Source organism: Contarinia nasturtii, unplaced genomic scaffold (assembly GCF_009176525.2).
Source record: "Contarinia nasturtii isolate CC-2019 unplaced genomic scaffold, AAFC_CNas_1.1 Cnas_scaffold_1037, whole genome shotgun sequence".
NCBI classification, from domain to species: Eukaryota; Metazoa; Arthropoda; class Insecta; order Diptera; family Cecidomyiidae; genus Contarinia; species Contarinia nasturtii.
The window spans coordinates 5,944,861-5,969,167 of NW_022198383.1; the positions used below are offsets into that span (position 1 = coordinate 5,944,861).

Below are 24,307 nucleotides of genomic sequence, written 5' to 3' on the forward strand. Positions count from 1 at the left end.
CCACACTCAATAATATGAAGCGTTCTTTTGTTTGAACCGAATGGCACATGGGACGAGGTCAGAGTTTCTGTTTTAGCAATTGTTGGTAAATGAATTTTCATTAACATCAAGACACTTGTTTGCCAAAGATATTTAGCTAATTTATTTGTTTCTACATCGAAAGTGAAAAATAAGCAAAGTTTTATGTATTTTAATTACAACATCCGCACCAACAAAACTAATGCCATTGACATTATATGGATAATGCATCTATGCAATGCATATGGTATTGTACAGCTTGCACATGGACTGCTGTTTAAATAAGTTATCAAAAGTTTTTCCTTTCAAAAGCAAGAGTTTATGCAAAATCTTGTTTACAGTTACCACAATGCAAAAACTGAGTGAATACACAACAAATACGTAAAATTGTCCAAGAGGGAATTCTAATTTATCCACAAAATCTTTAGATAATTCACAAACTGCAATTGTGATTATAATACGTACGACCACCGCATGAAAGAATTATCACTTGAAGTTTTCCATTTAAAGAAAATGTAAACTTTTGTTGGTTTTGCAATTGCATAATCTCTCGTTTCTCATGTGCACGCACATTTTATGGCTTTTGTACAGTAAACCGTTTGATGATGAAACTGAACGTGATGCGGAAAATGGCAAAGATCATTTGGGAAATCGACAATGTTCCATTTTTCTATTTAAAAAAAGAATACAAAAGGAAAATTAAGGTTAAACTTTTGCGATAAGAACAAACACATTCCTGTTTAGATAATTGTTCAAATCAATAATTGACACCTTGAGAATCTGCAACTTTCTTAAATTAATTGGAACAATCGAAGGTGATTTAACCCAAGAAATGAAATATGTCGGTTTTACTGTAAAAATTACTAAAACTGTTATTTTCCACATGAAAACGTGCCAGCTAATAATAAACATTTCTGTATTGTTTGTGTGTGGCTTGTCCGATCGGTTTATTGAATTCACAAATTTCCTTTGCATGACTTTTTTTGCTGCATGAACCCATGAACACATTTCCAAGTTTTAAACAATAATAATATATATGGAATCTAGGGGTTTTCATGTATTTTTATTGGATGAAATTTGCATTATCGTTGCATATTGGCATATCGTTGAAATATCGGCGGAATATCGGCATATCTGTAAAATATTGGTTATATTCGGGTATTTTTTGATAATTAATTGTTCTGGAAGTGGGCTTTGGTGGATCCTCTGGATGGACCAGACCATGGTTTGACAATCCCTTGGCCCATCCTGAGGGTCCACTTCCAGAACTGGGAGCGGTTCTGATGATCCTGAGGACCCACCAAAGCCCACTTCCAGAACACACACACTTCGCATATCGGTGGATTTTTGGCACAAAATAGTGAAATCGGTAAAAATTTGCATTATTTGTAAACATTTGCATGATTTGTTATACTATTGTTTATTCGTCGAATTCTGGAAAGAAAATCTTACATGAAAGCCCCTAGCATGGAATCCATTATTTATTTTTATAAAATGTTCAACGGAAATCTCTTTTATATTTGAATATTGTTAAATGTACACCGTATTTATTTCTGTTATTATTAAATGCTGCAATGTTTTTTTTAAATTAGTTTTTTTTAATGGAAATGTATTTATTATTGTCGATAAATAGACCATCAATTTTACCATAAATGGGCGTTGCTAACCGATCCAGACGATTTTATCAGCGGACCAAAAGGTTATTTAAAATGTGATATCGGCATTATTGGCAAAGGGGATACAGTGAAAATGCAACTGAAATCCGAGAAAGATCATGATGATATCGAAGCGTATGTTAAATTTTACCTTTTTTCCTCTTTTTTTCGTATTGTTCGCCAAGAGAAAAAAGATTTTTTTATTCGAAATAGAAATCTCTTATTACCTGATGGTGTGCCATTGGAGCGTCAACGGGCCAAATTTGTTATCAAAATTTATCGAGCCGATGGATTGCCGCGAATGAACTCATCCATTATGGCAAATGTCAAGAGAGCTTTTACGGGCGAATCAAAAGATCTTGTCAGCCCATTTGTACATGTGTCCTTTGCTGGATTATCGGTAAGTATCCACCGAAAATCGCGGACAGACTTCATTCAGTCGCTTGCTGCAATATTCATAATCGCACACTCATTTCACACCCGACTGATTTTCATGTGTTGTGATTTAATATGGACCAACTTCTCATCTCATTTCACTTTTTCGATTATGTTTCGTGCAACAGGGAAAAACCACAGTGAAAAAGAACTCATACAATCCAATTTGGAATGAAGAACTGATATTCACCGAAATGTTTCCACCGCTTTGCCAACGTATTAAGGTTTGCTTGCATGAGTTTTATTCAAAATAATCATGATATTTCGAAGAATTGTGCATAGTGTGCAGTGGTGTAATTTGTTTTTTTTTTTTTAACAGGTTCAGTTGCGTGATGCGGATCCAGTTAAACCGTCGATAATTGGAACACACTACATCGATTTGAAACAAATATCAAACGATGGTGAGAAAGGATTTCTACCGACATTCGGTCCGTCGTTTATTCATTTGTATGGTTCGACACGCGACTATACCATTCTTGATCAACACTCGAATTTAAATACTGGTTTGGGTGAGGGTGTTAGCTATCGGTAAATCTTGCACACGTTGCTCACATGAAGCAGTGATTTGATTTTTATTTTCTCCCTCTCTCTTTCTTTCGCCCACACTCGTTTTAGTGCACGTTTGCTCATAGCTATTCGCACCGAAATCACAGATAATGTGGAAATAACGACGGAGAAAAATGGTAAGCAAACTGATTCAATATCTGAAACGGCACTATGATTTCAAATCAATTCGAATTAATCGTGATTATTGAATTTGAATGTCATTTTGAAAATAAATAGTTGAATTGCAACCGACAATGCCGGTGTGTGAAACATCCTATTCAAAAAACGAGGAATTTTTTCTCTTCTCAACGATTATGGAGGCAACGATGATCGATAAAAAAGTGAGCGACAAATCGGTTTATTTTGAGCTGAGCATTGGCAATGCTGGAAACAGCATTGACGGTCACAATGAAAGCCAATGCAGTAATGTCGGCGATGATGGTGAACTCGAAACGGTAGATACATCGGCATTCAATAGCACAACCAATTCGTGTAAGCCCATTTCACATGATAAATTGTATTACTATTTGCCATATTGGGACTACAAGCAGGCAAGTCTTATTTGTTGCATACGTTTTTGCAACAGAGATTTGATTGTTTCTATTTATTTTCTCTTTTTCACACACACACACACACATACACAAACATGTTTAGTGCATGAATGTGCGATGCCATTTTCCCGATTTACGACGCAGAATGTACAACAGCAATATGATTTCAAAATTGGTCGATGCAATGGTAAGCAATGTCGTAAATAAATAAATTTCATTACAATGGAGATATGATGAGAATGGCTACCAAAATACAGCTGCATATTATTCATTGGTTGTGTTTTGTGCGTTTTATTTATCAAATAAAAATTCATAGGAAGAAGGATTACACGAAACAAATTCACTCATTGAGAATGAAGATGCACGTGCTGAAGTGCGACTTCGGTCAACTCTTGAAGAACTGGCATCGGGTTGTTTGAAATATGTTGCGATCACAAAAAATGGTCTAACGGGACCGGGCACTGGCAAAACAAAATTGGACAAAGAACGCATGAAATTGTGCGAACGTGAAATTGTAATATACTTTCTACAATTGCGTGCCAAACAACATTTCTCACCGAATTTTCTATTTGATTTGATTTTTTTTATAGGAGGCCATTGGGAATATGGGTAGGAACTTACGAGCATTGGTTACAAAAAATTCGCTCAAAGAACGTTATCGAACGGCACAAACCTATTTACAAAACTTGAAGTTTTTAGTAGACGATGTGAGTATTGCTTTTGCTTCTTTCCAAGCCATGGATACATGTCAACGTTTCAATTTCAAACTTGATTGGCTTGTTCATTTTATAGCCTCAACATGCATTGCCGGATGTTTTCATTTGGCTCATTGCAAATGGTAAACGAATTGCATATCATCGCATTTTTGCACGTGATTTAATTTACTCGATGATTGAAGAAGAGTGTGGCATTCATTGTGGCAAAGTACAAACGATTATGTTACGGTTGCCGGGCAACAAATCAAATACACCAGCCGGGTGGACAGTTCAAGCAAAACTATCCATTTATTTATGGTTGGGAATTATACAAAATCGACAATTTAGCTACTCGGGATTGCCAAAAGGTTTTGATCTATCGCCCGAAATTCGAAACGCCGAACGACCCGGAGCAATGGCACCATCGACCATACACTACTTGGAGAAACATGTAAGCTTTTGCGATGCGATTCTTTTTTAAAATGTGCAATAAACTTGGATTAAAATTGGTCTCTAAGGGGTGCTTACATACAGTGCAACATATTTTTCTGGCAAAAACTCTTCGATTGAAAACAATTTTTGCATTCAATTCATAAGTAAGTGCATAATATAATTTTTATTTATTCAATTTCAGACATTTCAACTGCGAGCGCACATATATCAAGCCAGATCGCTTATTGGTTCCGATGCATCGGGTCTGTCGGATCCTTATGCAACCGTTTATATAACAGAATTTGCAAAAACCACACAAGTTATCGAAGAAACGTTGAGTCCAACGTGGGATGAGTTGCTATTATTTGATGATGTGTTGGTGTATGGAACGAATGAAGAAATTAAGAAGAATCCACCAACTGTTGTAATTGAAATTTATGACCAAGATAAGGTGGGCAAAAGTGAATTTATCGGAAGAACAATTGCAAAGCCAAGAATCAAATTACGTGAAAATACATACGTTACGCCAACGTTAGAATGGTTTGATATTATACGAGGATTAGATAATGCCGGTGAACTGTTAGCCACATTCGAAATGATTGAATATGGTTCGGAGAATATTGCAAAATTACCAGAACCAAAACCACTAAACTATGACCTACCAAGAGGTAAGACATTTTTGATTTCTGGCTTCAAATAAATCATAGGAAATCATTTGGAAATAGAAATGTTCCATGAAAATTAGGAAATATCGATAATCCTAGTACTACAAAAAAATCGACATAGAAGAAACTTTCTGATAAAGTGGGGGTGGGGCTGCCGTGTTCCATATAATATTCGATGGCATACTTAAATATTCGAACTTTATACAAAAATAAGGTCGAAAGGTAGTTCAAGGATTTTCTATATTTCCAAATTTTGATTATTGAAAATATCAATTTCCAAAAAAGTCCATTTTACGTGAACACCCATTCCAAATAATGATTTAATAATGATCGTTTCGTTTTGATTCGAACGTAGAACGAAGTATTCCAATTCAAACAATATTGCCCGTTCCACGTGAGATTCGTCCACATCTGGCGATGTATCGTTTAAAAGTTTTGTTATGGGGCTTACGAGATTTGAAACGCATTCATTTTATGTCTGTTGACCGGCCGCGCATCGATGTGGAATGTTCGGGTAAAATATTGAGTTCGAGTATCATACAAAATGCAAAAAAGAATCCAAACTTTCCGACAATGTTGAAATTTTTCGATCTGGAACTGCCGGTTGAAGAGAACTACGCTCCACCAATCACCATAAGATGTGTTGACTGTAGGTCGTTTGGTCGCTATACTTTGGTTGGCACACATCAAATCACATCGATACATAAGTATATCCATCGGCAGGCGCCAAAGGAAGACATCACAAAGTATCCAACACAGGGTGGCCAAATAATTCTTGCAGCTAAATCAGCAAATGCTCAAAATGGCGTTGAAGACAAAACAGCCGCTCCATCGAGAAATTCATCATCGTGTGAATACATTACACAGTACGGTGCCGTTTGTGTTTCGAAATTGTACGCAAATGTTGATGGTTTCACTTTGTTTTCATGATTTAAATTCGTTTTTCTCTCCATTTTTAGAACAATGAAAAAAAGTGATCGACGCAAAGTGTTGGAATCGCAAGAGACCACCGAACAAGATGAAGATGAGAACAGTAACGACTGGTGGACGAAATATTTTTGGTCACATGAAATATTGGCGGAAAATAAACAGCCACAATTATTTCGGAAAGGCAACCAAAGTCAGCGTGAGGAAAAATTAAAAATCGGTCTCAAAGGTGTCAAATTAGTATCGAAACTCAGTCCAAAACATGCCAAAAGAGAAACAATCGAAGCCGTTAAACCGAACAAGGCTTTGTGTCAGATCTATAATAATGAACTTGAAAATCAACCCGATTACAATCACTTCAAAGAATGGTTATTATCATTTCCATTGTATCGCGGGAAAAAGACGGGCGACTCGACTGAAGATGAAAATCGTATTGTGGGATTCTTTAAGGGTGCTGTTAAGGTATTTAAATTACCGCTGCCCAAAGACATTGAACCACCATTCGCACCAACAATACCAACGAACGATCCGATTCACGTTTTAGTTCGTGTGTACATAGTCAAAGCAACGGACTTACATCCGATGGACTTGAACGGAAAAGCAGATCCGTACGTGGTAATACAGCTGGGCTCAAAACGCATTTCGGACAAAGACAACTATACCAGCAAGAATTTGAATCCGGTCATCGGCAAGTGTTATGAGATCGAGGCAACATTTCCACAAGACTCGCAATTAAACATTCAAGTGTTTGACTGGGATTTAGTCGGTTCCGATGATTTGATCGGTGAAACTAAAATTGACTTGGAAAATCGCTTTTATAGCAAACATCGAGCCACATGTGGACTGGCTTTAAAATATGAAGAGTAAGTTTGGTACACAAGAGTTTTATACCATAATAACTGGAACCATTTTTTCAGATTTGGTTACAATCGATGGCGTGATCCCATGAAACCAACGCAAATTCTTCAGAAACTTTGCAAAGAAAGCAAATTGGAAACGCCACATTACTTTCAAGATCGTGTTGTAATTGGTCGATATTGCATGACATTTTCGGAAGAAGAGGTGTTTGCTTGGAATGGTCCAACGACTTGTAAAAATCGAGACGAACACCTGGCATTGGCAGTGCTGCATCGATGGTCCGAAATTCCAAATGTTGGATGCAAAATTGTCCCCGAACACATCGAGTCACGGCCGTTATACAGTCCGGATAAAATGGGTATGAACAATTCACTTAAAAATTGCCTTTCTACCCATATAGAATGTGGACGTAGTTGGCGTTGATTTGACGTTCAGCTACGTTCAAAGTTTGTGTCTATACGTTCTGCACATACATACACTAACACGCAGAGGCGGTCGCAATGTGCTTGTGAGTGTATGCAGTACGTATAGATCTAGGTATAGATACATACGTTGAACGTAGCTGAGCGTCGACAAAACGTCGATTACGTCCACGTTCCATATGGGTATTGTTTAATAATTGTTATTGATTCTTTTTCGATTATTTTAAATTAATTCCATTCTTTTCTTTTGTGATTCTCCCCTAGGTATTGAACAAGGCAAATTAGAGATGTGGGTGGACATGTTTCCGATGGATATGCCGCTACCTGGTCCACCAGTTGATATTTCACCAAGAAAACCAAAATCCTATGAGCTTCGAGTCGTTATTTGGAATACAGACGACGTTGTTTTAGAAGATGATGCTTTCTTTACTGGCGAAAAAATGTCTGATATTTACGTAAAAGGGTATGAAATCTATTTAAATTTTTAAAAAATCCAAAAAAAAATTTCATCTTGTTTATATTATTAGATGGTTAAAAGGTCCTCAAGATGTACAATCAACAGATATTCACTATCGCAGTTTGACTGGTGAAGGGAATTTTAATTGGCGTTTTATATTTCCATTTGATTATTTAGCGGCTGAAGAGAGAATCGTTTTATCAAGGTACATTCGTTTTTTTATTGACTTTCAAAATAGTTCCATTTTTTTTTTAATTACCTTTTCTCGCTTCAGGAAAGAGTCGTTGTTTAGTTGGGATGAAAGTGAAATCAAAATTCCGGCACGACTTGAGCTTCAGGTTTGGGATAACGATAAATTCTCATCGGATGATTTTCTGGGTGCCATTTCGCTCAATTTAAATCGTTTTCCTCGCGGTGCAAAATCATCAAAATTGTGCACGTTGGATATGCTCAAATTGGATAATGTACCAACTGTAAATATTTTTAAGCAAAAACGTATTCGAGGCTGGTGGCCGTTTTTCATCAAAAAAGAAAATGATGAATTCGAATTAACGGGCAAAGTTGAAGCCGAAATTCATTTATTGACAAAAGAAGAGGCTGAACAAAATCCAGCCGGATTCGGACGAAATGAACCGGATGCACTTGAGAAACCAAAGTAAGCTTTTCCATTCTGAAAACTATTCGGAAAGTGATCATTAATTTTTGTCTTTTTCTTTCAAACCAGTCGTCCAGACGCATCGTTCATGTGGTTCTTGAATCCATTGAAATCGATACGGTACATCGTTTGGCATAATTACAAGTGGGCCATACTCAAGGGAGTCATCATATTTCTTGTTGCGTTTATGTTGCTGTTGTTCTTCTACTCGGTGCCTGGATACACTGTTAAAAAATTGCTTGGTGCATAAGAAGTTATTTTGTTGACCAGTTATGGTTGCTCCAAAGAGAACTACCAAATACTCGATCTGTACAAAACATTGCAAGTTTTAAATTAAGCTTTACGAATGATTTAAAATGCTTAAACTGTTAAACAAGGACATTTAAAACAAAAAATGAACATATCCGAAAGAGAATATTACATTTTGCTATAGAATATACATTCAATTTTTTTCTCAAACGAAAAAAAATATATCCGATTTCAATTCAATATGCTAGTTCGATGTTTTTCAATGAATTTACTATAAATAATCAACAAAAAGAAGACATATGACCTTTGCACCATGAACCTTGGCCGTAGTTCAGTCACTCAATTTTATTCATAATCGTTTTAGCATAATTCCAGAATTTATAAATTGTTCTAAGCTATAAGATCTGCCTATCAATATAATTAATTAGAATGTATTATTAAGCTTTGTTCTATCTGAGATGGAAAATCTTGTGTCGTTTAAAGGTGTGTTGAATGTTTTAAATAAAGGATCACCATTAATTATGACAAATTTTAATCTTAAAATAGGTTAGAGATGTGTTCGAGTCCGTGATTCGAATGTAAAAAAAGTGTAAATTTTTGAACAAGAAAGACGTACATACAATCACTAGGAACCGTTTGATAGGGTATCATGTTAAGTAAAGGATTTAACTATAAGCAAACCGATTTCTTCATATACAATAATATATAGATATATTTTTGATTCTCTCTACTGTATGTTGAGCAAAAGAAAAATGTTAGAAAATTTATGATGTAGAAATGGGATTAAAATTAAGAATGCATCAGCCTCAAATGATGATGTTTTGCTAATCAAATTTATAAGATTAGACGGTGCGACAAACAATGACCAAAATGAAGAAAAAAATGTTATGCAATTGATGTGCTTTTCAAGGCTTTCATCGAGTTTACTAAGAAGTGCTCAATTAAGTTTGCGAGATAAGTGCTTACAGAAAATTTTATATAAAGAAAATACAAAAAAAGGTTTATTCTTTGAAACGTTTACTGTGATTCATGTGACATAGTTTTAAAAGTGTATCAACAACAACAATACCACCTCTATGTGTACAAATTTAACCGTAACAACTTTTAAATTCAATTTTATTCGCACAAAATACAAAAACAGCACATTTTAATCTCTTTTTGAATTCAAACGTAATTTTTTCTCTCTTTCAAATTATTACAATGATGTCAAAATTAAGTCTCGAAATTTTGAATCAAAATCAATCTAAAATGTTCCAACTTATTCAAAAAAATAAAGAAAAAAATGAATCTTATGACATTGTGTAAACTAAAGGGCGCATTTTTATTTTGAACACACGAATTTTCATCAATTTTGATTTACAAAAAAAAACGACAATACTTAATGGTAGTTTTGGTGACTCCAAATAATTTTTTAAAGATAATGGTGTTTCTTATGAATCATGTACAAGTACTTCAAGAAAGATGCAGTCGTTTTTTAGAAAAATCTCATTCTGAATGGTTCGATGCGATATAAAAATGTATTGATTTTGTTCGTATGTGCCATCTTGCCTCTTCACAACTATCGTCTTAGATATGTTTGCCTGTTGAAATGAGACAAAACCATTATTTCAATGCAACAAATATCGATAAGCCCATCTAACGTAATAAAAAAACACTCACTGAATCACCCGATTGATTTCGAAGAATTATGTCGGCTTTTAATTTGCATGGCCAACGAAGCAATGCATCCCATTCACCGGGTATAACCATTAAGCCGGCAAGCATATTTCGACCTTTCCACTTACCTAAGCCATTCAAAACAACATCCAACTGAAAATGAATCATTTAATCATATACAATTTTCTGTTAAATGTCCCATATAATTATTCGAATGAATAATCGGAGCTATTTATCGAAATTATCATATTGATTCAGAATTGAAATGTAATGTCATTACTCACCCGCAACGCATAACCATATTGTTTATTACTAAATATCGGGCTTTTAAGCGTGATGTCATTCTCTTTGGAATCTTTCAATTTCGTGCCAAATTGCTCAATACGCCAAATCAGATGACCGTCACAATTCAAAATGCTTCGCATATTCTTTTCGGCCGTAAGATGTGTTTGCAAATCGACCAATTCTTGTTTGGCTTGAGCACATAACTTATGCGCATCTATAACTTTTGACTTTGATTTTTCACATTTCACCTCAGTTTCGTAGACGATATTTTTCATTTGGCGCAGTTCAACCAATGCTTCGCTTAATTTCCATTCGAGAAATGTACATCGGCGACATCGTTCTGGCACTAATCTTGTCCGCTCCAACGAGTGAATCGATCGATAGTATGATGGGTCGAAACTGTCATTTGATGTGGCAGCCGATGTCATGGAACTGTTTAGTCTCTCTTGCTCATTTTTTAAACTTTCCACTTCACATTCGAGCGTATTGAGTTTCGAAATTGTTTTATCTTTTTCACAAAATAATATCTCGAAGTTTAAGGTGGCGTCATTTCGAAACTCCAAATCTTGAGCGAATCGATCGAGTAATATACGAAGCTCTTTTCGCCATTCTTTTACTTCCTGCAAATGAGAAAAAAATTCTTTGTTATCAAAATATTGACACACGCTGAGCGAATTTACTGCGGAAATCACACGCTGTGTACAATTATTATTTTTTTTAATATATAAAAGTACGTCATTGAATCAATATTACTTGGAATTTCGCCACAAGTAATTCTGTTTGTGTTTTCTGTTTGTGTGTTTATTTACCTTGCACTGTCGCGATAAGTCACTGAGTTTTTTCTGAAACGTATCAATTTCAATAGCATGATTCTCTGAATCTTCGGCAAATGTTTTCCGCAACGCACCTACGTCGGCAATTAAACGATGTCGCTGTCGTATTTCTTCGTGCAAAGCCGATCGTAGCAATGTAATATTTTGTTCTAAAATGTAATACTCATCATCGTGGTCGGTGATTACGATATCATTTAATTTTTTCGGGCATACGGCTAGGTGTTGTTCCATGTTTTTGCGTTGAATATAGGCCAAACACTCTCTCGGGCAGCGTTGTAGAGCGTTTTTGCATTTATCGAGGTGTGACTGTGAATTAAAAAAAAGCAACAATTTTACTTTCATTTCAAAACTAGAACAAGAACACTATTTAAACTTTGATAAAAAGTCATGAAATTTACCGCGACGCATGAATCGCGTAAAAAACAAACAAACAAAACGGGCGTTTCACCTTAAAATCGCTGTTATCAAGAAATTCACTGCAAAAGTAGCATGAAGTAACGTTGTATTTGGTTTCTGTTCTTATCTGTGGCTTGTCGCTCTCCATTTTCAGTAGCTGCCTCGCGACCGATTTTTTTTGTTAGTTTCACGCACAACAAATTTTCAAACTAATCGACACTAACTGTTTTTCTACACTTGACAAATCGCGACACGAAAAAAATGTATTTGTGTGTTGTGAGGTCGCACTCGAAAAATTATTGTCATACTCGATGTTTGGAATAAATCAAACTGAAAGAGCATAAAACTATTCAACATAATTCAACGACGCAGAACATTGTGTATGTCTTTTTTTATTGTTCGGCTTGATAAAAGCCATTGAACGGTGACTAATTTCAATTCAGGCACAAATATACATCACCGATTGCAGCAACAAATCAAAACTGAAAGTGATGTTATTCGCTGCGGCGTTTCAATCTAATTGACTTTACGTCTGATTCAATCTGAATCACTCACTCTCTCTCTCAATTGAATATCGCGTTCTTTTTTAAATGTGTCACTCGCATTAACTGACAGAGTAATTGTGGTTGCAATTGCACGTATAGCATCGAGATCGTCAAGGCTAATATGTATGATATTCAAAATTGGTCAGTTTTTATAACCGGAAACTTGTTTTTTTTTTTCGTCTAATGCACTGCGACGTAAATAATCACAAGAATATTTCGAGCTTTGGAATAAATGCTGCTTTGAATTGTAATCTGATTCGAACTGAACGAACTGGTATAATCTGTGTGTCGCCTCCATCGAATATTTTGTACTTATGCGAATCAATATGATAAGATAAAAAGAGATAAGAGGAAAGAATGACTCACGAATAATACAGATACATCAACTTTACTTTTGCTACATTTTTTTTAAAGCTGAGCTAATAGAAAAACTTTGCCGCGTACACACCTTTGCCGTGTACAGTTAACGCATAGAAGTAATTAATTAGCAACTAAATAAAATCAATTGAATTTAAAATGCGTTTGTTTTTAAAGTTTTACCATATTTATTGATTGGTTTAAAACTTAGACATTGATTGGGAATACATCAAAGCCATTTTTTCCATTTTCATTTCAAGACACACTTTTGACATGAAAAGTTTCCTCTTACATTATGTTTCTTCTTTAAAAAGGTCATACAAAACTAGATGAGGATACATAGATTTGGAGGGATTTCAACATTATTATCGGAAGTATTGGTTTGTTATTGTTACACTGGGTGGTCAGCGAAAAAAAAGCTGTCAGACCATGTTATTATTGTCAATTAATTATCCACAAGCACATTTTTTCATATCCTTGGCATGTTGAATTGTTATATTTTTACCATCTGCATTCGCATTTGAATTGTTTGGTCCATTTGTAATCGCTGAGAGTTTTCGAGAATTTCCATGTGTTGGCAATTTTGTGCGAAAAACGGCATTTTCCAGTCTGAAATTTTTCATTTAAACTAATAAGTAATTTTTACCATTTCGACAAAGTTTTTCACTTAAATTTTATCTTTTTGAAGAATAAAAGAACGATCAAACTGTGCCAGCTTGAGAAGAGACTCAGTTCGGCCGTTTTTTCTTTCCAAACTGTTCCTCAACCTTACCGATTCATTACCAACTCCAAAAGAATATCGAATGCTTGTTTCACATTCTCCCCTGTCACAGCGCTCGTTTCAATATACGGTAAATTGTATTTTTGGGCAAAATGCCTTGCACGCACTTCAGTAATAATGCGTTGACGTTCCATATCCATTTTGTTTCCAACTAAAACTATATCGGGACAGTCGCAATATGCATGAATCTAAAAAATACCGAATAAAAAGCAAGAAATTCATTAAAATTTAAATTCTTTGGCAAAACGACATAAAAGTGAGATAGAAAATTACTTTGAGCTGTTCCATCCAGTAAACAACCTCTAAGAATGATTTCTCATTTGTCAAATCGAAAACTAGGAGAAAGCCTACGGCATCTCTGTAGAAAGCGGTAGTCAGACTGCGAAATCTACAAAGGAACGAAGAAGAAAATGTAATTATAAAAAAGTTACTTTTTTCTCTTTCTGTTTTACAAAGTTTCAAGGATGCTGACGACGTACAACATAAGATAAGAGAAACATTACAAAGCATATAACACTTTATGAATATAAAAACACAGTGTACATTTTTATAGATTGAAGGGAAGATTTCTGTGTTTAAACAGTAAGTAACTGGCAGTATAACTTGAAATCTTTGCATATATTAAAGTCGAAACATTCAAATTCCTTCCGTATGAAAATGACCAAGTTTCTTTGATTTTTTTTTTGATCGAAAATGTTGCTGCGAAAAATCCATTTACAATTTTTATAAAAAATATTTCCTTTGATATACGCAAAGGCGTCCAACGCATGCAAAAAAAACAACACAAAAAACCTTTCTTGTCCACTTGTATCCCAGCACTGTAAATGCACTCGATAATTTCGTCCATTTGTTTTGTATAGCTAGAATGAAATAGAAGTAAATCGTATTGGTTGGTCCATTGAAGATATGGAATTCAAATACATTCCCTCAATGGGATGTTTAAAGCCACAACATTCAAAAGTGCATACTTACCATTCGTTTCTCTCGGAAATCAACACCAACCGTTGATGAAAAATTCGAACGAAAAACACCATCAGTGTATTGATAGAGGAAGCTCGTTTTTCCTACACTTGAATTTCCCAGAATCAGGAATTTAAACAAATAATCATATTCGATGGAAATGCTCATTATGACAAAAGCTCGGTTCTGAAAATGCAAAACAAATTACCACAAAAAGAGATTTAAAATCCTATTTGGATAGGTAGTCAATTTCCGGTCGATGTCAACTTTCGAAAAATCGTATATACTACTAAAATGTACAAATTATGTGCAACAATTATTATGATTATGTACCAACAAAAATTTTTCAGAATTTGGCTTTTTAAAAATTGAAAATATCAAAACCCGGAAAATGTTTACCCGAATTCGTACAAAACAAAGTATACGTCGTTAAAAAAATATATTAAAACTCAAGGATTTTTCATTGATTCAGATACTGAATCATTTTTGATGATGCATATCCTCACTGCACACAAAGGACACAATCCAGTTGCTCGATAAAATTGGTCCTTGAAAATTGCCCAGAAAAAAACGAACATTTTCAACAAATTCCTGTTTTTTGTACATTTGCTGAGTGCTCGAGGGGAAATTGGTCGAAAGCAAAAAAAGTATTCATCACTTTCCGAGAAAAAAAGTATTTATTCGTCCTGTAATCGATCTTGTTTTAAAGCCAATCAAAATGATGTTATCCACTAGGCTTATAAAGTAATGTCGGAGATAAATCCGCTCAGAATACTACAATCGATATTAATAAACATTCTGTTCAGAGAAGATTGTAACGAGTAAATTAAAAAAAGCATCCACTCTGCGAATTTTGAACTTCAGTTGCTTTTTACATGAGGCTTATCTCTTTTAAAAATAGCTGTATGTATGTCCGTATGGGCACATCACCTGACCGTATCTCGTTCGATTCTCATTGGCGCTCTTTTAACCGAAAATAATGTTATCGATTTTTTAGGCAAAAATATATTAATTGAATGCGATATTTTCATCAGTACTTGAACATAAATTGCTTAGATTCCGATGTTTGTGTTTCAATGGACATACAACATACTTTGAGTATACTCGTTGTTGAGTTCATGCTGTTCACCTGAATGTTGTCACAATGAATTCACGATTTAATCAATGTGAATATTTTTCAATTAAATTCCATTGTTTCAGTTACATTCTTAGCAAAAACCTATTCGAATACATTGTGACGGTGGGCTTGAAGGTCGCTTAGATACACTTGATCGCACTTGATGATACAAATTAAAATGAGATAGAAAAAAGAACCCATCGTTATTCTTCGAAGTAAAAAGAGCATCAATATAAAACGGATATAATAATCCAATAAGGGCGACAATTAAAAATTGAAGAAATATTGAGCATTGTTTGTATTTGAACATCGCTACAGACATTGAATTTAATACCATCAGTTGTATACTGTTTTTTTTTCTATAATTCTTTTTCTTTTGTTTGTTTCTTTATCTGCTTTTTTCTCTTTTTCTCCCTTGTTCATTCGATTCGATGTAGCATATATATCATCAGCACGAAGAAAATACGCGGTTTTTGGCATACAGATAAGGTATCGACTCAATCAAAATCAATTAAATAGAATGTTATTGAATAGCAATTAGTGTTATGGAAATGCAAACAATGTCTTAAATATCAATATTACAAAACCGTATCGCAGTAACAGCTTATAATAACATTAAATTGGCCGCACGCAAACAAGTATTTTCGCCGAGAGAACTTTCACTTAATTGAGCCCAATGAAAATGTTTAATTTAAGTGCAACGACAATACCGTAGATAAACAATTTAATTATCGTTGAACAATGGTTCGAAGGCTAAATGTTTAACAAAAAAAGCAAAAAACAGTTTGATTCATGATTCGTATTCATCAGAGTCGTTCCAAAAAAATGTTGAACACCACAAAGAAATAATCCTTGTTTATTTCAGCCAGAGTTTTGTCCCTAGCACAAATTTCAATTTAAATAAAACTCATGAAATTGACACCCCAAACTTACTGTTTTTTACTCACTCAAACCAAAACTCACTCGAACAAGGCAAAATTCAAAATCAGAAAAGCGCACGCAAAACTCAATAGAATATTTGTAAAAGAACCTGTTGCTGCTTCAACACTTGTTAGCAAACTGAAGTGGATAGAATCACAGTGGCAGTTGAAAAGTTTCCAAAGTGGTGCGTTTTCAACGAAAGCGAGATAGATCGCGTGTGCATGCGATTTTCCATGTTTCTTGTGTGCTGAGTGCGCTGCACACCATTCGGACTGATAACAAGTATATTTTATTAGAGACATATCAAGCACAAGGTATTCCAATTATAGCTAAATGAAATCAGAGTGACTATGGCATGTGATTTCCTGGAATGTAAACAGTACATCATATTTAACGTAACTCGAATGACTGGCACAAGCTGGTAATTTTCCAAAGAAATGAAACATACGCACATTTTGTATTTTTTTTAACCAGAACATTATTTTATTAACAGAAAACCAGAAACAAATGTTGTCCATATAAATTTCATTTTCAACGAAACACAATTATTTACATATGATAAAATAATAACAGAATTTTTAATTTTGTTTTCCAACAAAATGAACAGCCTAAATGAATTGGAATGGCACTGATCGGTTGAAATGAAGCATCATCTTTGCAACCATTTTAAAAATATAAAAATGCACAAGGCCAGTGCAACTGCCAAACCAAACGATAAATGATTTTCAATCGATGTTATCTCTTGTATGCACTTCCGTACGATTCGGCCAAATACACCATTCGCACCATCGCTTCCACAACAATCGTGAATTTTATTAAATGATTCCATAATATCTGTTTCTCTCTAATCTATTGGCGGTTTTTCAGATCAACTTCGATTTGTTTTTCGTTTAGATTGTTCAAATTGGCACCAGCAATTTCACTTTCATTTACTTATTTATACTCAACGAAAAAAAAAAGAAATCGTAAACAATTTCCTTGTTAAACTGTCAGCAACGATATGTGCGTGTGTGTGAGTGTGTGCGTAAAATTGATAGCTGTCACTTTCTTGCACACACACCGAACGAAAGTGAACAGTGTTGCCACAGATGGACAGTCTAATAGGCTTTCGATTTGACATTTCTTGCGCATCGAAACATTTTTATATAGCTACCACAGTCTTTTGATATCACATTTGTTTGCGGTGCAGGTATCTAGAAACATCTCCACAATTCAACTAATTTCATCAAATTCTATTTGTAAGTAGAAAATTTATTGATGATTGAATATTATTTTACTTTTAAAATTTCGACAATAATTTTTTTGTATGGTTCTGATACAAATTTTGTTCGAAATTTTGCATCATTTCGCCGTTTTGTTTCATAACCTCTTAATGTGCTTATTTTGCCATAGAATTTTCTCGAACGTAGAAAATATAAGGTGCCCTAAAATGATTCATTTTAAATTAATTGTTATATGTCTCAGAAGGTGACATAAATAAAAAGAATTATCATTCTTGTCTGATTAAACGTTCGAATCAAATGACGAATTTTTTTTTTGACATCAACTTAAATGTATACTGAGCTTAGGTTAGCATAACATTACATGTGAATTAGAATGTTATTGACACGATTGACCCGAAAATTTCGATTTTCAATAATCAACCGACTTTCAAGTTGTTCTTAGTCTTTTCTAGATTATTCCATTATACTTGAAGCTCGTACGAGGCCTTTCATTCTTCGCTATTTAAACATTAGTTTTTTGTATGCATATTCATTGTGGTTTCCGTTATAGCAAACATTTCCGTCTTTTTGTGGTTTTTTTCTTTCCTTTTCATTCGGTTTTAAGACATTTTGCCACTCAACCGAACCGACACATTATTTGCATTTTATATTAATTTTATTTTAACATTCGTTGCTTTTCAGATTTATCAAAAAAAAAAATTGTAATACAAAATGGTCGAAGACACTAAAAAATCTGAAGAACAAATTGATTTGTCTGGCGATGGTGGCGTTTTGAAACGGATTCTAGAAAACGGTTCCACCGATGAACAGCCATCGACTGGTTGTAAAGTGTCACTTCATTATACTGGTACATTGGAAAATGGTACACAATTTGACTCTAGTGTTGAACGCAATGAACCGTTTGAATTCGAACTGGGCAAAGGTAAACAGAAATTTTTTACCGTGAATTCACGTGTTTTTTAAATCTTGACTGTCTCGCTGAATTTAGGCGTTGTTGTGAAGGGATTTGACATGGGTGTTGCATCGATGAAAAAAGGTGAAAAGGCGGTGTTCACCTTTACATCTGAATATGGTTACGGTGCGGCAGGTAGTCCACCAAATATTCCACCAAACGCCACATTAATCTTTGAGGTAAATTTCCATTTGTCAATGAACTGTATTTTGTATTCATTATGAATTTATCGAAATAAATTCGAAATTCGATCACAAATATAGATTGAGCTGTTGGATTTCAAGCCCGAAGACCTTAGTCCCAAATCAAACGGTGCCATTTTACGATATGTTCTTAAAAAAGCCGTCACACGTAAAACACCAAATGATGGATCTTCGGTAACAGGTAAATGGGAGCGATTGAATTCTAGCTAAAAACTCTGACTTATGGTTGATTGTGAATTCTAGTTAATTTATCCGGTTCGTATGAGGGACGTGTGTTCGATGAACGTACCCTTACATTCAACATTGGCGAAGTTCCACATGACGAAGTCATCGAAGGTGTTCAAAAAGCCCTTACACATTTCGGTAAAAGCGAAACATCGAGGTAAATTTTCATACATTTTCTATTTTATTCGACAACCATCCAACAAACACGAATGTGTGTCTGAAACTAAATAAAAATGGTATTTTCAAATAGATTGATCATCAAGCCGGAGTATGCTTTTGGCGCAGCAGGAAATGAACAATTCGGAATACCACCCAACGCAACCGTCGAATACACTGTTACACTTAATGAATTCGAACGTGAGCCTGAATCATGGAAATTGAATGCAGAAGAGAGTTTGGAACATGCAAAGGTGGTGAAGGACAAAGCAACTGCTTATTTGAAGCAAAATGAATACAAGTTAGCAATTAAATTGTACGAGAAATCAAACTCATTCCTATCAAATTGCACTAGTAAGTTCTCAAATGTTAATGCCGTACGATGCAAGAGAATTAATGTTTCAAATTAAATGTTTTAGCATCGAAAGGTGCTTGTGAAGAAGCACAAGCGGTGAAAGCAGCTGTACACTCCAACATTGCCCTGTGTTATTTGAAACTAAATAATTATTACGATGCTAAGAAAGCGGTGAGTGAACCAAATCGAATCTTTCTACTGAAAATGTATTTAATTTCATTTTCACTCATATTTTTAGTGTGAGACTGTATTAGAAATCGATCCGAAAAATGTTAAGGCATATTTCCGTCGTGGTACAAGCTTGTTTGCGACCGGCGATGCGAAATCTGCTTTAGATGATTTTTTGAAGGTGCAAGAGTTGGAGCCCGATAACAAAGCCGCTACCAATCAGATCACATTGTGTAAGGCAAAGATCAAGGAAGAAAACGACAAAGAAAAGAAATTGTACGCGAATATGTTCTCGAAATTTGCCGAAGCTGATGCAAAGGTAAGCTAATTTCTTAGTGGTTTAAACACGCGGAAATAACTCTCAATTTACCTTTTAAAAACGGAAACATCAGTAAAACAAAACCAAATCTTCCCATTCATAACAAAACAAACCGCCAACTCATACAACTTTCATTGCTGAACTTAATGCTGCTGAATATTACGATGGATTTTAATTTGGTATTGGCACCGATGGCCTGGTAGAAGGAAGAGGACAACAAAGTGGACTACAATTTCGAATCATGCGGTGAATGGAACAATGATTTTGTTGCCTTAAATGGTGGCAGCGAAAATGAAGCCGACCGACTAAAACAAGCCAGTCAAGTACTAGACGATGTAAATCGCAACGTAGTCATGATTTAAGAACAAACTTTGCCATATTTACCATTTAAATTATTGTCATACACATATTCATTCCAATGCTTTTGAATCAATTCCAATCATCATTCACTTCATAATAAATGTTCAGCAGTAATCTAGAGATTTAATCTTTTTTTCTAAAACGATATCAATAAACATTAAATTCTACAAATTAAATGTCACGTCTTTTTATTTCACTTTTCGTTCATCAAAATCGGTTATCTTTGTACGAAATATAAATTTCTAGTCGAAATTTAAGTTGCAAAAAAAGATAATTCCTAAATTTTTCATAATAGATAGAGTGTGATAAAAATTAGAAATACTGATAAGATTAGTCCTACATTACAGTTAAGTTTATGATTTTCAATATATGAGGTCGACTTAAATGACTATCACTTCAGTTTTGGCAACTTATTTCACTGAATCATTTCAATAAAATGTCAATTTTGTGTACCAAAATAGAAAACGTTTCGGAACCAATGATTCGTGCCAGAATCGATCCATCAACAACGGATAAATTTCCATTCGGCAGTGATTATGCATTTTCATCTTGTGTTCTTCCTGAAAAGTATATAAAAATTGCAGACCATATTCAGAACTTCAAAGTTCGGCCGGATGATGTATGGGTGTGTAGCTTTCCAAAATCGGGCACAACGTGGATGCAAAATATAGTGTATCAACTCAAAAATAACTTGATAATGTCTGAAAATTATATTACCCCCATTTATGGATTTATTGAAAATTCAATGCTTTTTCGAAGCAATGCTGACGACGCATATACTGCCATTGCTCAAGAGGCGACTGATTTAATCGATGAGCTTGATAAATGGCCGTCACCAAGGATAATTAAATCGCATTTACCAGCATATCTGTTACCGCAAGACATTTGGACCGTCAAACCAAAATTGATTTACACGTATCGAAACCCTAAAGATGCAGCCGTTTCGGATTACCATTTTATACACAATTCGAAAAATTTTAAATTTACTGGTTCATTGGAGGAATATTTGGACCTATTTTTGACTGACCAACTTGAATACGCCCCATTTCATGCAAATGTGAACAGTTATAAGCAATTAAAGCAATTAGATCACATCATGCTGATTACCTACGAAGAATTATCGGCGGATCTAGTTGGCATCATTAAACGAATTAGTGAATTTCTAAACTGCCAATATAATGATGATCAAATGGAACGATTGGCAGAATATGTTTCATTTCGAAATATGCGAACTCAAGGAGAAGAACCGAAATTTTTTCAAAAAGACTTCAAGTAAATTACAGTTGACAATAGATAAGCAAAAATTTGCTCAAATTCATACTAATGTCAATTTCCATTCATGTTTTAGCTTTTTCCGCAAAGGTAAGGTGGGTGGTTTTCGAGATGAAATGAACGAGGAGTACATTCGACGCTTCAATGAATGGGAAAAGGAGCATTCTTATTCGGAGGAAAAATAGTCATTCATAACATTTGAATGTTTTTTTTTTCTAAGGGCAATCTTATTTCTTTAAATTTGAATAAATGGTCTGCGAATTGTACAATTTTATGATTTTCAAATAAAACCTGCTATATAAAGGAACGGAAGAATAATTTTTCTATTTCGTTAAGAAAGATCCAACATGTGTAAATACTACTGCTTTGCTCTTAATTTCGTCTGTTTTAGTTTTCTAAGCAGACCATCCACAACGAAAATGTCATATTTCAAGTGTTGCGATATATATTCAGAGGCCTTAAATACGACGCTAACTTCATGCCGAACGCAGTGTTTTTATTGTATTTACAAACATTTGCCGTATCTCTCCAGCTGCGCGACCACAGAGCGAACGACACAAAAATAAACATTGTATTTGTGTCGATTCGCATACAAGCACAACCACACAATATAGATGCAATGTAACAAGAAAACATAGAAAAGTCGCAGACAAAGACTCGAAAGAAGTAGACGTGTTAAAAACAGTATTTTTTCATTGGTTCGCTATCTGAAACGCAAATTTGTTTTTTTTGCAACTATTTTTTTTTGTTCAAAATTTATTGATTTACAAAAAGAAAATAAAATTAGTTTTAATTTCGCAAAGAATTGAAAAACGATTTCTGCAAATATGGCAGATAATGAAGCACATTTGGTCGCGGGTCGCGCTGCAGCAGGTAAATCAAGAAATTGCGACTTAAATCACAATGTATACTCATGGGTGTTGTAATGGCATAAAATTCCAATAAGAAAATTAAACATCAATTAATTTTACGATATTTCGTGATCGAATATTGACTCATAGCCAATCAGTGTTTCTTGTCAATGAAAAACGATAATCTTTTTGGTGAAAATATGTTACATTTTATTATATATTTGGATATAATTATAAGAATTTGTTATAAACATCGGACTTGGAAATGAAATTAGTGGTCCGATGTGAATTGACTATCATATTACTATTACGCGTTATATGCGAAACATCACATTTGCATGTGAAACAAGAGTGTTTTCTTTTACTTGAAGCGTAATTGTGAATGTTTGACATAAAAAAGCAGCAACTGTTCCAAGCCAACCGATGCGCACGTACGCCACACAAGATTTTGTTCGTTTGTTGACAACGTTACAAATGTTTAAACATTTTTCGTCGTATCTCTTGTTTTGTTTTCGCCATGTCAGTGGTTTGACAGTGAGTCATATCCAATAAACACTGTATTATTTCAACGATTGATGAATTTTTTTTCCACAACATTTGGCCTCGTTTAATATTCTTATCATGAGATAAAGATGAATTCTACTTTGTATGTGTAAAAACATTCGCGAAACCGGCTTTGGTTAATCATTGTTTGTATTTTGTTTTCGTTTTCGCTTTCTCACTCGAAAAATAAAAATACAAAAATTGCGTATATACTATAGCTGTTTTTCAAGTGCTGTTGAACCAAACTACGCATTATATAATTCTATTTATATTCAAACAAACAATATGTGACAAGGAAATTCGTTCATTTTTTATATGAATATTTTTATTTGTTTCGTTCATTTTTTAGATTCACATTTATTGACGATTTGGTTTTACTTTAATTTTTTAATGTTTTGTTTTCTTTTTTTGTATGATTTTGTCCATCATTTAAATAGAAGATGATGAGCCACAATTGGTTGCCGGACGAAAGCCTGCAGGTTGCACATTTATTTTGAATCAATTTAACCACCAAATTTCTTTTTTGAGAATGTTTTTGCAATTGAATTACATTTTTAAAAAATAAATCTGAGCTTAAAATTCCATAGATAGATAGAATTAATTGAATTTGATCGTTTTTTTTTTCTTCATTTGCAGTCAAGGTTGGTGGAATGAGAGTTGTTCAACACAAGCCGCCATCGAATAAGGAAGCTCCACCGGCGGACTTGGAAGATTGCACTGGTTTGACGGTAAATATTCAAATTCATTTCAATGCCAATGATATTATCATTTATCAAATGCTATTCTTTGTATTCATTGATAGCAACCACCAAACATCAATACGGAATTGGTTAGCGGTGCCCCGGTAAAAGGCAATGCTGATTTTACGGTGCAAGCGACACAAGTTGCTCACGCACCAAAAGCGCCAAACAGCATGGCAAACAGCAAACATCAAATTCATCACATCAATCAACCACGCAAATAGATGCATACACTGCCTCCTCGGATATAAAACACAATCTTCAACGTTGATGGTTATAGCACATTTTTTATTGTCTGAGTGTTTGTTTATATATTTTTGTCATTTATAAAATGACTTATTTATAAAATGGACACTCAATTTTTTTGAGTATAAATTCTCAACGGAAAATGTGATTTATTGGATTCCTCTCTTTCCCCCCCATGTGCGGAAGAGCACAATGGAATATTATTTTTAAACGAATGAATTACAATAAATTTCTTTATTGTGTATAACAAAATAAACTCTTTTATTGAATTAATTCTT

General features: G+C 34.4%; 6 protein-coding genes across 10 annotated transcripts in view; 4 read left to right on the forward strand and 2 right to left on the reverse strand.

The window, feature by feature from the left end:
• LOC116344083 (otoferlin) overlaps positions 1–9,702 on the forward strand; it is a 33,166-nt gene extending 23,464 nt beyond the window's left edge. For 2 of the 3 annotated variants that reach the window (XM_031772475.1, XM_031772474.1), the window contains exons 13-30: positions 1,652–1,808; positions 1,887–2,073; positions 2,237–2,332; positions 2,428–2,636; positions 2,724–2,791; positions 2,892–3,205; positions 3,309–3,392; positions 3,522–3,719; positions 3,796–3,912; positions 3,998–4,351; positions 4,535–5,000; positions 5,353–5,890; positions 5,957–6,787; positions 6,842–7,140; positions 7,469–7,667; positions 7,732–7,866; positions 7,936–8,316; positions 8,386–9,702. In XM_031772475.1, the coding sequence (XP_031628335.1) occupies positions 1,652–1,808; positions 1,887–2,073; positions 2,237–2,332; positions 2,428–2,636; positions 2,724–2,791; positions 2,892–3,205; positions 3,309–3,392; positions 3,522–3,719; positions 3,796–3,912; positions 3,998–4,351; positions 4,535–5,000; positions 5,353–5,890; positions 5,957–6,787; positions 6,842–7,140; positions 7,469–7,667; positions 7,732–7,866; positions 7,936–8,316; positions 8,386–8,566 (4,814 nt within the window). In that variant the 3' untranslated portion in view covers positions 8,567–9,702. The remainder of the gene's footprint in view (positions 1–1,651; positions 1,809–1,886; positions 2,074–2,236; positions 2,333–2,427; positions 2,637–2,723; positions 2,792–2,891; positions 3,206–3,308; positions 3,393–3,521; positions 3,720–3,795; positions 3,913–3,997; positions 4,352–4,534; positions 5,001–5,352; positions 5,891–5,956; positions 6,788–6,841; positions 7,141–7,468; positions 7,668–7,731; positions 7,867–7,935; positions 8,317–8,385) is intronic. The other variant, XM_031772476.1, reaches the window with a different exon arrangement.
• Positions 9,703–9,854: 152 nt separating this feature from the next.
• On the reverse strand, positions 9,855–12,525 carry LOC116343797 (TNF receptor-associated factor 5-like). Its single transcript, XM_031772038.1, has 5 exons — positions 11,788–12,525; positions 11,316–11,645; positions 10,506–11,126; positions 10,225–10,374; positions 9,855–10,145 (listed from the first exon to the last, which is right to left on the reverse strand). The coding sequence occupies exons 1-5, from the start codon at positions 11,881–11,883 to the stop codon at positions 9,996–9,998; spliced, it is 1,347 nt and encodes a 448-aa protein (XP_031627898.1). The 5' UTR covers positions 11,884–12,525; the 3' UTR covers positions 9,855–9,995.
• Positions 12,526–12,843: 318 nt separating this feature from the next.
• Positions 12,844–16,545, reverse strand: LOC116343798 (ras-related protein Rab-27A). 2 transcript variants are annotated; one of them, XM_031772040.1, is made up of 6 exons: positions 16,443–16,545; positions 14,391–14,564; positions 14,211–14,278; positions 13,692–13,806; positions 13,410–13,606; positions 12,844–13,246 (listed from the first exon to the last, which is right to left on the reverse strand). In XM_031772040.1, exons 2-6 carry the CDS (start codon positions 14,544–14,546, stop codon positions 13,087–13,089), a joined length of 696 nt encoding a protein of 231 aa, XP_031627900.1. In that variant the 5' UTR covers positions 14,547–14,564; positions 16,443–16,545; the 3' UTR covers positions 12,844–13,086. The 2 variants fall into 2 exon arrangements, with proteins under 2 accessions (XP_031627900.1, XP_031627899.1); XM_031772039.1 differs by having other exon boundaries at positions 16,429–16,538.
• A 1,006-nt stretch (positions 16,546–17,551) lies between these two features.
• On the forward strand, positions 17,552–20,497 carry LOC116343843 (FK506-binding protein 59). 2 transcript variants are annotated; one of them, XM_031772109.1, is made up of 9 exons: positions 17,552–17,654; positions 18,321–18,561; positions 18,628–18,770; positions 18,855–18,975; positions 19,038–19,176; positions 19,270–19,529; positions 19,595–19,701; positions 19,769–20,017; positions 20,221–20,497. In XM_031772109.1, the coding sequence occupies exons 2-9, from the start codon at positions 18,351–18,353 to the stop codon at positions 20,377–20,379; spliced, it is 1,389 nt and encodes a 462-aa protein (XP_031627969.1). In that variant the 5' UTR covers positions 17,552–17,654; positions 18,321–18,350; the 3' UTR covers positions 20,380–20,497. The 2 variants fall into 2 exon arrangements, with proteins under 2 accessions (XP_031627969.1, XP_031627970.1); XM_031772110.1 differs by having other exon boundaries at positions 20,091–20,333.
• Positions 20,498–20,763: 266 nt separating this feature from the next.
• On the forward strand, positions 20,764–21,961 carry LOC116343844 (sulfotransferase 1E1-like). Its single transcript, XM_031772111.1, has 2 exons — positions 20,764–21,649; positions 21,726–21,961. The coding sequence occupies exons 1-2, from the start codon at positions 20,814–20,816 to the stop codon at positions 21,832–21,834; spliced, it is 945 nt and encodes a 314-aa protein (XP_031627971.1). The 5' UTR covers positions 20,764–20,813; the 3' UTR covers positions 21,835–21,961.
• A 318-nt stretch (positions 21,962–22,279) lies between these two features.
• LOC116343845 (death-associated protein 1) lies at positions 22,280–24,302 on the forward strand. The gene is made up of 4 exons (XM_031772113.1): positions 22,280–22,522; positions 23,481–23,522; positions 23,680–23,771; positions 23,846–24,302. Exons 1-4 carry the CDS (start codon positions 22,477–22,479, stop codon positions 24,005–24,007), a joined length of 342 nt encoding a protein of 113 aa, XP_031627973.1. The 5' UTR covers positions 22,280–22,476; the 3' UTR covers positions 24,008–24,302.
• The last annotated feature ends 5 nt before the right edge of the window (positions 24,303–24,307 follow it).